Source organism: Plecotus auritus, assembly GCF_963455305.1.
Source record: "Plecotus auritus genome assembly, chromosome: 6".
Classification (NCBI taxonomy): domain Eukaryota; kingdom Metazoa; phylum Chordata; class Mammalia; order Chiroptera; family Vespertilionidae; genus Plecotus; species Plecotus auritus.
In genome coordinates, this window is record NC_137773.1 from 76171454 (window position 1) to 76187027 (window position 15574).

The 15574-nt window shown below is 37.2% G+C and overlaps 1 protein-coding gene across 6 annotated transcripts in view; it reads left to right on the top strand.

Annotated features, from left to right (window-relative positions):
* The first annotated feature begins 211 nt into the window (after nt 1–211).
* Nucleotides 212–15574, top strand: part of SAP30 (Sin3A associated protein 30) — a 116783-nt gene continuing 101420 nt past the window's right edge. For 2 of the 6 annotated variants that reach the window (XR_013960947.1, XR_013960948.1), the window contains exons 1-3: nt 233–857; nt 2455–2580; nt 2975–3073. Coding sequence is in view for 2 of the 6 variants with exons in the window: in XM_080675347.1 (XP_080531473.1) it covers nt 537–857; nt 2455–2580; nt 2975–3073; nt 5751–5873 (669 nt within the window). In the remaining 4 variants the exon portion in view is untranslated. Of the gene's footprint in view, nt 858–2454; nt 2581–2974; nt 3074–5750; nt 6087–15574 lie in introns of those variants that run through there. The other 4 variants (XM_080675347.1, XR_013960946.1, XM_080675348.1 and 1 more) reach the window with 4 other exon arrangements.

Here is a 15574-nt window from a genome sequence, read left to right on the forward strand (position 1 = left end):
CCACTACACGCCCCTGTTTTCCCCGAGGTTTAAAAAAAAAAAAAAAAAGTCCGGCCCATTGCGGCGCCATGCATGCTAGGATAAGTAGTTCCTCCAACCCGCGTGGCGCGGGATCAGGACAGAGTTTAGGTTGACTGCCCAGAAGAGTACTACAGTTCCCGTCGTGCCTTGAGGTAGAATGGAAGGGGCGGGGCGGTAGAGGGCTTATTGCGCTTGCGCTGGTCCAAGGGCCGGAGGGAGGCGGAGACGCAGCGGTCCAACTGCTGAAGAGTCTCCATGTGACAGGGAGCTGGGTTTCAGCTCCTGGCGCCGCCCGACTCTGGTTCCCGACCCTAAGCACTGTCCACTGTCGGGAGCCCGCACACCCCAGCAGGTGGGAAACGCCCGGTGTTTGGCTCTGCTGCCAAAGGACTCGGGGTGCAGAGTGAATTGCCGCCGCCAGGCCAGGTGCGAGCGACCCCGCGGAGATCCCGGAGTATCCGGAGACAGGCGGAGCGGGGATTTCTGTGGGCGCCGGCGCCCCGGAGCGCGGAGGCATGAACGGCTTCACGCCGGAGGAGATGAGCCGCAGCGGGGACGCGGCCGCTGCAGTGGCCGCGGTGGTCGCTGCGGCCGCCGCCGCCGCTGTCGCTTCGGCCGGGAACGGGGCCGGAGCGGGTGCAGGAACTGAGGTGCCTGGCGCCGGGGCAGTCTCGGCGGCTGGGCCCCCAGGAGCGGCCGGGCCGGGCCCCGGACAACTGTGCTGTCTGCGGGAGGACGGAGAGCGGTGCGGCCGGGCGGCAGGCAACGCCAGCTTCAGCAAGAGGATCCAGAAGAGCATCTCCCAGAAGAAGGTGAAGATAGAGCTGGATAAGAGCGTAAGTGACGGTGGGACGGCCCGGTCCTGCCCGCCCCCTTGGGGATCCGGGGGCGGTTCACACTGGGCTGTTGGGCCGGGGATTCAGAGCTCCCCCAGACCTGTCAGCAGTGCAAACCCGTTGTGGGGTCTCTGGTAGGAAGCAAACAACAAAGTCGCAGCAACTCCGACCGCCACTCCCGAAAGACACACACTTGCACGCTGTGCTTCCTCGCCCCCGCAGCCTCCCACAACCCGCCCCCCGCGTCCTTCCCGCTCCCTGTCTTCTCCCTTCCCCCTTCGCAGAGAACTGGAAACGAAACAAAGGGAACCAGCGCTCGGAGGGAGGGCCTGGAGTAGTTTTCTTGTAGCCCCGCTGCTCCCTTTGGAATGGAGGCGCCTTTGTTTTGCTGCCCCGAGCTGGCGTTTGGCCCCAGGGAGTAGGTTCCCGGGTCTCGGGAAAGTGGAATCCTGCAAGGACCTGACGCTGCAGTTGAGGAAGATCCCGCTTCCTGTCCCCCTGAGTACACAGAGAGAGGGTAGCCGAGCACCCCCTGCTCTTTGCGGGCAGCCGGGGTTGTGAACGGTGGCGGCCGTGTCAGCATCTGGGGCAACTGCTCCCAGCTTGGTGAGCACGTAGTCTCTGTGGCTTTGCCCTGCCATCAGGATTTCCTTTAACGTCCTTTCTGCACGTCTGTTATTTTGACCGTCTGTGTCTATGAGACTTTTAGAAACAACCATTGCCACTTTCCGGAGCTCTGGCAGGCAGTAAATTAAGAACAAGAAGTCAGAATCTAGCATGCTTCCTGCTCATTTTCAACTTGCATTTAGCATAAAAGTTCATGTAAAAGCCTGTTAGCTCGGTCCTTTATTGTTTGTTTGTTTGTTTAAAGAAGTAGCTGTTACTGTATGAAACCCAGGATTTCACATGTTAGTTAGTATACAGCTCTCAAAACTATATGCAATTAACAATTTGGAAGGTTTGTGATACCTTCTGCTTGTTTAAACAGTTCTTCAGTCATGTTCATGAGAAACTTTTTAGGTACACTCGAATAATTTCCCATTGCTTTGGTTGGGGAAACGTATTACAGGTAAATACATTTAATACTCAGGAAACTTTATCATTTCAAATCTAAATATAGTTATTTAGAAAATCAATAGCTCATTTGTAAAAAGGAATAGTTTTATATTTGAAGTATTAAATTAGAAAGAAAGATTAGGAAACATATATTATGCTACTAACATATGCTCTTTAAATAGAGAAAGTACTATCAAATAGCAAAATCATGGGCAACATCATTATTCCCCTTGTTAGCAAAACATCATGATTTAACTCATCTAGTTGAAACTCACTGACAAAGTCTAGAGGGTTGGAATTTCTCCTTCTTTCTTCCTTCCTGACGGTCACCCCTCCCCACCCCACTTCCCAAGCCTCTTAACAGTATGGCCAGACATGCATGTTTTAACTGTGTGCAGGACGTTAGAAAAAAAAATTCCCTTAACAATGCCCTGCTTTGACTGTTGTTTTTTAAATGATTCACTGTGGTCTATGTATTTTACTACTACCTAGATGTATTTTACTGTAATTCTAAATAGTATGTGAAACTTTTCTGTTTCAGGTAAGGCATCTTTACATTTGTGATTATCATAAAAATTTAATTCAGAGTGTTCGAAACAGAAGAAAGAGGAAAGGGAGTGATGATGATGGAGGAGATTCACCAGTTCAAGATATTGATACTCCAGAGGTAGAGGAAAGTTTTTACATGTTAAATGTAAATCCTAAGTAGTCCATTCTGAAACTTTTATAAAAAAGATATGAACATATTTGAAAAATACTTAAAACATTTGAAAAATCTGGAAATGAAAGCAAAATTAAATATAGCCAGTTAACAGTTACACAATTTGACTTGTTATATTTTTAATTGTCAATTCTTATAGTTCTGTGATCTTACTTTTTCCCCCTAAACAGTTTTTAATATTTATCCTTAAAAGATTAAAATGTTTATTACATTTATAGTTTTGATTCTATAAAATAATAGAGTGAAAATTTTATTGTGCAGTAATTGAAATGTTATACATATCAAATTTAAGTTTTTAACAAATTGCTTGAACTAATTCATATATGTTCATTTTTTCTAGGTTGATTTATACCAATTACAAGTAAATACACTTAGGAGATACAAAAGACACTTCAAACTACCCACCAGACCAGGACTTAATAAAGCACAACTTGTTGAGGTATTTATGAGTTTTAAACTATTTAAAACTTTAAAGGACTCTGTTCATACAAAAAAGGAGTCATTAAATGCTAATGAAATTGTTAACGGGTATATAAAACAATATATTTTAGTTAGATCGAAGTTAATTTTTAAAAAGTCTATTGTGGAAGAATCTAGTTACCTAGAAATTTTGTCTGACTCCTAGCAAATTTCTTTACGTAATGACTACTCAATGGATTGTATATAGTTTTCTAAGCATCTTCTAATAATAGGTTTCTGAAATATTTAATTTTTTATTCTTATTCTAAAAATTTATTTTAAAATTTCATTTACTCAACAAATATTTATTGAACATCTAATTGAGGAATAATAAAATAAATTAATAAACTTTGATGTCTTTATCAGAATTTTTTTAAGTTTCTGATGAAATAGGTCTACATATAAGCTCCTAAACAGTATTTCCATAACTTTCTGATTTAAATGTTTCAGAATTTGCCCTTGTTAATATTAGTTTGTTTTACTTTAGACATCCATGTTTTCTTTTCTTTAAATATATTTTTATTGATATATTTTTATTTCAGAGAGGAAGGGAGTGGGAGAGAGAGGTAGAAGCATCAATGATGAAAGAGAATCATGCCTCCTACTGGGGATCAAGTCCACAACCTGGACATGTGCCCTGACTGGGAATCGAACCATGACCTCCTGGTTCATAGGTCAATGCTCAATCACTGAGCCATGCCAGCCGAGCTTTTCTTTTTTAAAAAAATATCTTTTTATTGTTTTTGGGTTTTTTTTAGAGAGAGGAAGAGAGAGAGGGGAGGGAGGGAGAGAGAGAGAGAGAAACAGATTGGTTGCCTTCCTTACACACCCAGACCAGGAATTGAACCTGTAACCTATCCGGTATTGAACCAGTGGCCTTTCAGTGAATGGGTCTAGGCATCCAGATGTTCTTCACATCTAGAAGATGCAAAGACTGTGTCCAAGCTTTTACTTAAATAGTTTGTTTTGATGTAGGAGTTCTAGTCCTTTAGTGAATTTTGAAAAGTTCAGTGTATGTGTGTTTATGTGTGTGTGTTCTCAGGAAAAATAGAACCAAGAAGTCTGTACTTCTATTGGTAGTCTAAGTATTATATTAAGACGTTTATTGATTTACATATTTATACTTTAATTATATTTAAAATAAAAATGTTAATCTACTAGTCAGAATAGAAATGTAAATATATAAATCATTTTTCTTACATTCTTTAATTTAATCCAACATTTTCTAAAATGTGCATATTGAATAAGATAAAGGATGAATAGCAGGTACAGCTATTTGGCAGAATGAAATGCTTTTTACATTGTTAAGATTCAATATATTAATATCTTAACCAGAATTTTTTCTTTCTTCTTGGCTAGGCAACAAAAATCAAGTTGTCTTTAAATCTGATTTAAAATATCTAGTCTGTTTGGATTATATAGCACATTAGCATAACATAAATATAGTTATTATCTTCCATGATGAAACGATACATATACTAATCGAGTGGAAGTACTTTGTTTTAGGACAAATCAGAACCAAAGAAATAATTATTTTAAATGTGTAAACTAAACCTGAAGTTTTTGATAATCTAAATAATTACTTTTTTTCCTAGAGCTTATTTTTTTTTTAAATGAGAAATAGCCATAATCTAAATAGCCATGAATGTAGCCCTTGCCAGGTAGCCCAGTTAGTTAGATCATTGTCCTGGTACACCAAGGTTGTGGGTTTGATCCCCAGTCAGGGCACATAAAAGAATCAACCAATGAATGTATAAATGAGTGGAACAACAAATCTCTTTCTCTCTCCCTTTCTCTTTCTCTCTTCCTCTCTCTAAACTCAATAAATAAAAAAGTAAACAAATAGCCTATTAGTGTTATAGTTTATTTAGTCAGAAATGTAGATATTTATAAGTGATTCCAGAATTGAATAACGATCCTCCTTAAGTCTCTTACTTATCATTTGGATAACCTTTCTTTAAGAAGTTTTATCTTCCAGAATCTAGATATGCTCTTGAGCATCCCAGTTTAGTTCTATTGGTAGTTGCAGTGTACATGTTATATTTGTGAAAAAGCAAGAAATCAGGAAAACATTCTTCAGTGAACATCCCTCTTTTTCCTATTACTTTCCATTTGTAATTTTTATTCAGAACATTTTTCAAGACCCCTTAACAAAGAATATTATCAATGAATGAATGAACATAATTCATAGCAAACATATTTGTATCATAATTCATGGTTTGTTTCTATAGTACCAAACTTTCAACTTCATATTTATTCTTTTTCTATGAATAGGGCCTAAACCATTACATGATACATGTGGACTCTTACATTCTGTTTTATTTCATTGATATTTAAAGTTTAAAAAGCAAAAATACTGCTTTCTAACCTAGATTCCAGTTATAAAATTTAAAATAAATAAAAGTAAATATATATTCTAATTAATTAATTGAGTGGGCTGAAGGGTCCTTTGAAATCACACTGTCTCTTGTTCATAACATCTTATTCTTGTATGCTTTTTGTCCTGTTGGTATTTTGTTGAATATAATTTATTTTTAAATGGAAATAGCTCTTATTATCACATAGTACTTTTTCTTTTGATGAAAGTGTTTTTTACCTAGTTTATGAAATATGTTATTACCTATAATTTAATTTCCTCAATTTTTTTTTCTTCATAGATAGTTGGTTGCCACTTTAGGTCTATTCCAGTGAATGAAAAAGACACCTTAACATATTTCATCTATTCAGTGAAGAATGACAAGAACAAATCAGATGTCAAGGTTGATAGTGGTATTCACTAGGAGAGATGGAATTGAGACTAAGACTTGGATATGCAGATGTTAAGACTGTTTACTGTTTTTCACATGTAGAAATAAATGTTCCTGTGTATTTTTTCTACAGAGGATTTTCTCTGGTTTTATTTTCTTTGTTTCTGACTCTAATAATTAGTTGGAAACTCATGTAAAGAAGCTTTCCTAGATTAACAAGTATTTTAAATAAAAGTATTACTATTATAGTTGCTTCAGTGTATTTATTTTGTGAAACTTGATTTTTATTTTAAACTGACTTTCAGGGATCTGTATTAATTGAGATTTTAATATAAAAATCATTTTGTTACCCCTTGTCCCTCCCCCCCCTTTTTTAAATTCTAAGAAATTAACAGATTAAGGGACAATCTGATTTGGAATTAAGAATATTCTAAATATCCTAAAAGTGCTTTTAGTGCTAAGAAGTTTAAAAAATAGAATTCCATTGGAATGCAACTTCTTTTTTATTTCCTTTTTTATTATTATTGCTTGATATAGTATCAGGAAGAAAAAACAGTTTAATTTAATGCCTACCTCCTTCCAAAGTAAACTTAATATGCCAGCAAAGGCAAGCACAGTGGTGAAAGTTCCAATAAGAACACAGAATTAGTTATAGCTGTTTCTTTAAATTTTATCTTACAGGAAAGGTATTTATATGCCATGAATATAGAATGAACCTTTGCAATACCCATTAATTTTCAGTCATGTCCTGTACTGTTTACATTGCAAATTAGAAGGTTAACGAGATCTTTAAATTTTGGTCATACATAGCTGTGGTTTGATTTATATTTTCTTTTATATTTCACTGTCAGTTTTCTATTGAATATTTTTAACCTCTTCTTCCTGAGATTGTATTGCTTACCCAAGGTCTTATAATTACAAATCAAATTTACATCTTGTACATTAAAACAAAACAGCTTCAGTGAAGAATTTTGAGATTGTGATGTAGATTTTAGGCTGGAAATGGATGAGACCAGTAATGTGGCTCAGGGATTCTCAAACTTGACATTTGGGTCTGATAATTCCTTACTGTGAGAAACTGACCTGTGTGTTATAGATTTAGCAGCATCACTGGAGTCCACACACCAGTGCCAGTAGCACTCTGAAGATGTCACAACCAAAAATATCTGTCAACATTGCCAAACATTCCTTGAGGGGCAAAGTCAGCGTGGTTAAGAACCACTGATGTAGCTAAATTTAAAGTACTGGTTCATTAGAAGGTGAGTCTATATTTTTAGTGTTCTCAATGTATTAACAGAAAACAGCAACAAAGCAATTGGTCTTTTTGCAATGACTAAAGATTTACTTGTTTTTTCATTGATGAGCAGAGGCTATGATAATTAGTATTATAGAATCCTCTCATACAGGGTATCCCAAAAAATGTATATATACTTTGAATGATTATTAATTCCAATGGGTTAAATATGAAAAGAAAGAAACAGAATTTGAGCTATCAGCTTGAAGTGTGTGTACATTTTTTAGGGACACTATCTCACATTCCAGAAATCTCTGTGAGAACTTTTTTCTTAGCTATATGAAAATGAACCACATAGCAACAAGATATGTTGGTTTATTTAAAGTATTTCCAAATTTGTTTCAGTTAATATTTAATTTTAATAATACTTGTTATACTTGAACAGTTAGCAATGCACAAAGAAAATTATCTTCAGAGAATGTTTGCCCATAGTATGAACATACGCTTTAAATATTCAGTGGAGGAGGAGGGGTGAATTCAGTTAACAAAGCTAAAAGGAAAAATCCTTTGTTATAAATTACACAGAGCATATAAAAATATTTCTCTGAATGCATAGATTAAGACTTTAGACTCACCTACAGGAACTGTGCAGACTTATTCTACAGCTATAGATAGAGGCCACTGGACCACAGAGGACTTTATACAGAAGAGACCAGTGTAGGGCCATCTTTCACCTGAGACGCCAAGCCCCTGGCTCCCTCTGTTCCTAAGCCCTGGAAATGCCTAGAGCTGCTCCTCTGTAGGCCACCCCCCTGCTGGGCCTCCACTGCTTCTGAATCTCTAACTGATCTGGGTGGCTGGAAGTTTTAACCCAGTGATTTAGACATGAGTTAATACTGAATTTCTTTCTTTCAGGGTAGATCTTATCATTAAACTTTTTTTAAAGGAAAGGGGGGGAAAGGTTAGTATGTCTAGATAAACTAGCTTCTGATTGGTTGAAACACAAGATATGTTGGGAGGTTTAAAATCTAAGAATAAGGGAGGTTTCTTATTTAAAGTATTTTTACCTTAACCTGCAAAGATTTAATTTAAAAATATCTATTTTATTGGTTATTTTTAGGAAGGGATAAGGAGAAACATTGATGAGAGAGCATAGCACCAATCAACTGCCTCCTGCACACCCCCTACCGGGGATCAAGCCAGCAACCTGGTATGTGCCTTGATTGGGAATCAAACTGGCAATCTTTTGGTGCATGGGATGATGCCCAACCAACTGAGCAACACCAGCCAGGGGAAGACTTAATTTTTTAATAAAAACTTAACTGTTGACTTACTTTTTCCTATAAAACACACTCCATTCTTGTGAAAAAAGTTTATTTACTGATATTAAAGTGTCTATGAATATAACCTTGGACTAGCAATGTTCTTCTCATATAGCTAATTATTTAAATAAAATGTAGTTGGATAAAGAGTCAATAAGAGTTCTGGGTGTTGATTACCCCCAAAAATTAAGTTCTTGTTAGAATAATCCTATATAATAAAACCCTAATATGCAAATCAACCAAATGGCAGAACGACTGGTCGCTATGATGCACAGTGACCACCAGGGGAGCTGCAGTGTGGGGGCAGGGCCAACCAGCGGGGCAGTGCCAGGCTGCCAGCCAAGGCGGGTGCCAGCGGGGGCTCCCAATTGCCCTGCCCACTGGTCACCCCACAGATGGCCCTGATCGCCGGCCAGGCCTAAAGACCCTACCCTATATATTGGGAACAGTCTCTTAGATTTAAAAATTAAAACCTGGCAAGGCTACTCTAACACTGCAAAAACAGGATGATGCAGTGATAACATGCATGGACTCTGGCTTGCACATTTTATGGTCAGCTATGATTCTGACACTTATAACTGTGTGACAAAGCCAGTTACTTATCTCTGCCTCAGTTTTTCCACCCATAAGATGGGGAAAATGGTACTACTGCTTCAGAAGGATCATGTTATGTACTACTTTTTATAATCAGGGCAAAAAAATGTAGTTGCCCATACAACAGCAAGATGCCTTTCACCTGTATGAAAAGTATGGTCACTGGTGCATGCAGCGTCTGGATCGCGAGAGGAATGTCTGACTGCTGGTTTAGGCCCGACATCCCCCGAGGGGTCCTGGATTGCAAGAGGATGCAGGCTGGGCTGAAAGACCCCTCCCCCCGCCCCCCCATACATGAATTTCGTGCACCGGGCTTCTAGTTTAAAACATAAAAATTGAGAATTTAAGAACCTCATCAAAGCTGAGGAGCTCAAGAAACTGCAACATAAACATCAATTTTATCTAAAATTTTAGATTCTTTGCTATTGGGTTTGAAATTGTGAATTCACTAGAAATTCTTTTATTTCTCTATACCAAAAAATTTCAATGCAAACTCATATCTCTATAAGTAAGGGTAGAGGTTACTTTTAATGTTAGAGCATCAGAAGAAAGACTGCCTTTGGGACAAAAGAAAGAAAACAATGAATAGCAGGGGTTCAAGAAATGAGTAAGTTATTTAGTAACTATCTTTTACGGAACAATTTAGGAAAAAGCTAAAAATTAGTACCTGAAATATATTTAAGAAAACAAGCTCTATTATTTTTACACTAGAGGCCCAGTGCACAAATTCATGTACGGGTGGGGTCCCTCGGCCTGGCTGGCGATCGGGGGCCAATAAGGGCTGGCAGGCCCCGGGGAGGGACCACGGGAGGTTGGCCGGCCATGGGAGGTTGGTTCTGGGAGCTCACTGATCACCAGGAGGCAGCTCCTGCATTGAGCATCTGCCCCCTGATGGTCAGTGTGTCATCATAGTGACCGGTCGGCTGGTCGTTCAGTTAACCACTCATAATGGTTGCTTAGGCTTTTATATATATAGATAAGGCCTTTTTAATTGAGGTAAAATTTATATAATATATAATTAACCATTTTTGAAGTATACAATTCAGTCGTTTTCTGAGGATGTTTATATAGTAAATAGCCTTGAAATGCATTTGACTCTTAAACAACACAGGGCTTAAGGGAACTGACCTCACTGTTGAAAGTCCAAATACAACTTTTGACTCTGTAAATCCTTAACTTAGCCTACTGTTGACCAGAAACCATACTGATAGCATAGTTGATTAACACATTTTGTATGTTATATGTAAAGTAAGCTAGAGAAAAAATGTTATTAAGAAAATACACGTACAGTATTTATTGAAAAAGATATTTTACAAGTGGACCTACCCAGTTCAAACCCATGTTGTTCAAGAGTCAACTGTATATGTCCTTTTGTGTATAGGTTTTCACATATGTGATGCTGGTGTAAACAAACCTACTGTGCTGCCAGTCACTAAACACATAGCACATACAATTATGTACAGTACATATACTTGATAATGATAACCAAGGGTGGTTCAAAAGTAGGTTTACTATTGTGAATATGCAAAACTGAGTTTATTCTTGTATTATTATTTATTGCATTATTTTCCATATAAACAAATGTAAACCTACTTTTTATGTTACTGGTTTATGTATTTACTATACTTTTTATTGTTATTTTGGAGTATACTCTTTGTATTTATTTTAAAAAGTTTGCTGTGTAAAAATTTGCTGTAAAACAGTATGGTGTGTTACACTGGCAGCAACCTCACACATCTCATATTTATCGAGTCTCTTGATTGTGTCATTTTCTCTTGTGCTTGATTTAATCTTATGTTGTTTTGTACAGTAACATGCTGTAGAGACCTGTAGGCTAGGAGCAATAGGTTATACCATATACCCAGGTATGTAGTAGGTGATACCATCTATGTTTGTGTAAATATACTCGATGTTCACACAACAGAACCTCCAAATGACACATTTCTCAGAATGTATCCTCATTGTTAAGCAGCACACAACCATTTGTGTCTTTTTCTTAGTAGTCTAGCTAAGGGTTTGTCAGTTTTTTTGATTTTTTAATTTGGTTTCACTGATTTTCTCTATTGTCTTTTTATTCTCTATTTCACTTATATTGGTTGTAATTGTTATTATTTCCTTCCTTCTTATGGCTTTGGATTAAAATCTTTCCTAGGTCCTTAAGGTATAAAGTTAAGTTGCTGATTTGAGATCTTCTATTTTAATGTAGGTGTTTACAGCTATGAATTTCCTTCTGAGTACTTTCACTGCGTCCAATAAGTTTTGGTACATTTTGTTTTTGTTTTCAGTCATCTCAAAGCATTTTCTGATTTCTCTTGTGATTTTTTCTTTGACTCATTAGTTGTTAAGGATGCACTATTTAATTTCTATATATTTGCAGGTATTCCAGTGGTTATTCTGTTATTGAGTTCTAGCTTCATTTCGCCATGGTTAGAGAAAATAGTTTGTATGATTTCAATTTTTCTAAATTTAGGGAGAATTTTTTTTTATTACTAATCGTAAAGAATGCTCTATGTACACTTGAGAAGAATGTGTACTTTGCTTCGATTGGGTGGAGTGCTCGGTGTATGTCTATTAGGTCTAAGTGGTTTATAGTGTTGTTAAATCCTTTATTTCCTTATTAAGCTTCTGTCTAGATGCCTTTCTATTATTTAGAATAAGTTATTGAGATCTCCAATTGTTATTGTAGAACTGTGTATTTCTCTCCAAGTCTGTCCATATTTGTTTCATATATTTTCTGGCTCTGTTATTTGATGCCTATATGTTTATAATTTTTATATCTTGTTGCAAATTGAACCTTTTTATTTAAACTTTATTTTGTCTGATATTAGTGTAGCCACACCAGCTCTCTTGGCTACTATTTACATGGATTTACATAAAGTTTAAATATATATATATTTCTTATTGATTTCAGAGAGGAAGGGAATGGCAGAGAGAGATAGAAACATCAATGATGTGAGAGAATCATAGATCAGCTGCCTCCTGCATGCCCCCCTACTAGGGATTGAGCCGGCAACTTGAGCATGTGCCCTGACCAGGATTTGAACTGTGACCTCCTAGTTCATAGGTTGATGCTCAACCACTCAACCACACCAGCTGGGTGAATTATTTACATTTTAAAAGCACATATCATAATATTTTGCAAAAATAATTTGTTATGGAAAGAACTCAAGTGTACCTGCTGGCAATTATAAGGAATTAAAGTTGCAAAATGATCTGTAAATGTTCTTATCTGTCCTTCCCTTCATCCAATAGTTGTTGCTCATTGTCTTGGTTCTTCATGTTGCTTCCAATTATCTATTATGTCAGGGCTGACCAGCAGACCCTGAGCGACAGATGAATGGATTACTCCGACACAACATTTGCTGGTTAAGAGAGGCCTAAGGGACTTCCTGGCTAAAGGAACTAGACAGCCTTGATTGCCTGCCTTGTTAGGCTTTTGTTGTAGCAGCAGTTTGAGATCAAGTTTATCTTTTAGATACAATCAGTAGGGTAGGAATATTGGGAAGACACATATATTTGTAGTGTCCTTTAAGCAAGGACACCCAAAGATTAAGCATAAGGATTCCAGTAAACACCCAGGGGTCTGCACATGCACAGACTTGTTTGGAAAGGTCAAAGAATAATTAGGGGTACCGCCTTTGGCACTCCTATAAGTTGGAATTCTGATAAACAGGGCGGGCGGCCTTCTGCACACTTCCCTTTTCTTGGAATGTCCTCCTTACAAACTTTCCAACCAAGTCTCATGCTTCCCTACACTAACAGTCCTTTAGGATTAGTACCTAATCCTAACAAACAAAAATATTTAAGGAATCCCTGTGGATTATGATGAGGAAAAGAGGAATGTTATCAAGAAGACATGAGCTATTAGTAAGTATTACTGTAACTTTGTGCTCAGCACCATGGGATTCACAGTTAGAAAAGGATATATAAAAGCAAATAAAAAATTCAGAAATTATTATTCAGTATTTAGCATATATGAGTTATCTGAAATGTAAAATCACGTGTCTCATACAAGTAAAGGTTTGCTTTCCTAAAAAGAAAATAGATTAGATGATGCTATTAAATGATGGAGTGGTTAAGACTCTAGATGCTAGAGGAAGACTGACCATATTTTATTATTTTATTTTTTAGAAAATCAAGCAAGAATTTATTGAGCACAGCAAACACATACCTAGGGCAGTGAAACAAGGAAGGGCATAGAAGAAGAACAGGAGAGCCTAGGCTGGGCTGCTTAGGCTCCCTGGGAAGTCAGAGAAAAGGGGGAAAAGAGAGCCTTGGAGACAGGTTCAGGGGTTTAGCCTGGGATGAGCTACTGCTGTCCATTGCTCCACTGGTTGCAAGTTTCATGGGGTCCCTTGGAGATTAGGGGATACTGGCAGGGGGAGAGGAGGAAGGGAATAACATAGGTGTGCTCCCTGGAGGGAGAGTGTGCGAAGACTGATCATGTTTTAAAACTTGGCTCTACTGCTCTAATAATATAACTCTAAACTTAATCTCTCTAAACCTTGAAACTTTGGCTATAGAATAGGAACCATGATAGTATCAACCTCATCCAGTTGTAAGACAGTATTTGGAACAATAGTAAATGTTTATAAAATCTTAGTTGTCTTTTCTTGTAACTGAAAGCTATTGAAAAAATAAAGGATCTATTCATTAATATGCTTGAATGAAATGTTGCCAACATTTCATATTGACATCGTCAGAAAAAAGCTGAATAAGGTGTGTGAACATTCATGCTTTTACATTTATTTAGTAGTATAAAGAAGAATGGTTCTATAATCCATTTCTAAAAGAATGCCATTGAATTTCATATTGCAAAGTTATTTCCTGAAAAGAGAGAATATGATGAAGAATAATCATAATTGTAAAATTCCACTTATTAAATATTTAGTTTTTTTCAAAAACTATTTTTCTCATCAGGTTTTGATTACAATAATAAGGGAAAACTTATTCAAAAGCCATTCTTGCCTCATATATATACCCTCATGCTGAGATACTGAATCTTTACCACATTTTTTTTCTCTCTTAAAGGGAGTTCATACCAAGTAGAAAATTAAACTGGCTTACTGCTGATTTTCTTTATTTACCTATTCTATGCACTGTTCCAGAAAGGACATACGACATTCATTATTGAGTTAGTCCAGTTTCAATACCAGTCACTTCAGTGAAGGAAGAAACCTGAATCAAATCATGTTATAGTGATAAATTTGATTTTTTAAAACAATTCCACTTCATGCATTTTTGTAAGAGGCAATACTATTTGAAATCAGGTTGTAACTTATGTTTGTGCGAATTTTAAGAGGAACTGAATTCTGACTACCTCAAAACTGTTTGGTCCAGCACAGTAACACTTATTGAATATTGAGTAGATGCCAGATACTGTCCTGGGAGTAGTCTTCTTAAACAGATTAGGGACATCAAAGGATCTATTTCCATTAAATAATGTAACTTTTATTCACAAAATATCTAAGTTTATTACAGGTAATGTGCTTCTCAAACCTTTCCCCACAATACTTTGTATAGCATCCTATACCTCTTCTCTGTAGCAGGCTTCACATTTATAAACAATTTGTATATAATTATTATACTTTTGTTATACAATTTCCAAGAGGCAATCCATCTTATTCATTACTATGTGCCCAAATCTTAATAATAGCTGACCCTTAGCAAGCATTTAATCAATTTTTGTTGCATGAAGAACTTTCTGAAATCACCACTAACGGCCACTAGTCAATGCATACCTCCTAAGGTATGAGGGCATAGTCCAAAACTGTCTCTGAAATTGGAAAATATTTTTGAAGGCATCTGTTTTATTTCCTTTTAAAACTCATTTGACTTTTTAATTCTCATCCATTATGTGTGATTTTTTAATATGAGCTGTTTTCAGGAAAAATTGATACATTGAGCATATGCATCATAGTGTTTTTTAAATATATATTTTATTGATTTTTTACAGAGAGGAAGGGAGAGGGTCAGAGAGTTAGAAACATCGATGAGAGAGAAGCATCGATCAGCTGCCTCCTGCACACCCCCCACTGGGGATGTGCCCGCAACCAAGGTACATGCCCTTGACTGGAATTGAACCTGGGACCCCCCAGTCCCCAGGCCAATGCTCTATCCAGTGAGCCAAACTGGCTAGGGCTACATCATAGTTTTAAGAATACAGCTGTTGCGTGTGAGTGTGTATAGTGTATGGGCTTTGGAATTAGGGACCTGTTCAAATTCTTGCCTTGATTTTTAGCAAATATCTTAAACGTAAGTCAGCATTTGAAAAATAGGTTTAAGAATGCTTACCTTCAAGGTTTTTGTTGTTGTTGTTTTTAAGAGAATAAAATGAACTTGTACTTAAAATAGTTGGCCTGCATAATATACTCAAGTACTGGCTTCCTTTCCTCCTCTTACTAGAAAACTTCTGGTTTCCCTTTTAAGAATCTCAATTTATATATGATTCTTTCCATTAAATATTAGATGGTCAATAACTGTCAACCAAGAACTGAACGATCTCAGTCTTTGAGCCAGCATTATGTCTGTTCATCTGCAGAACGAAATTCTTTTATTGAACGTAGTTAACACCACATAGATGA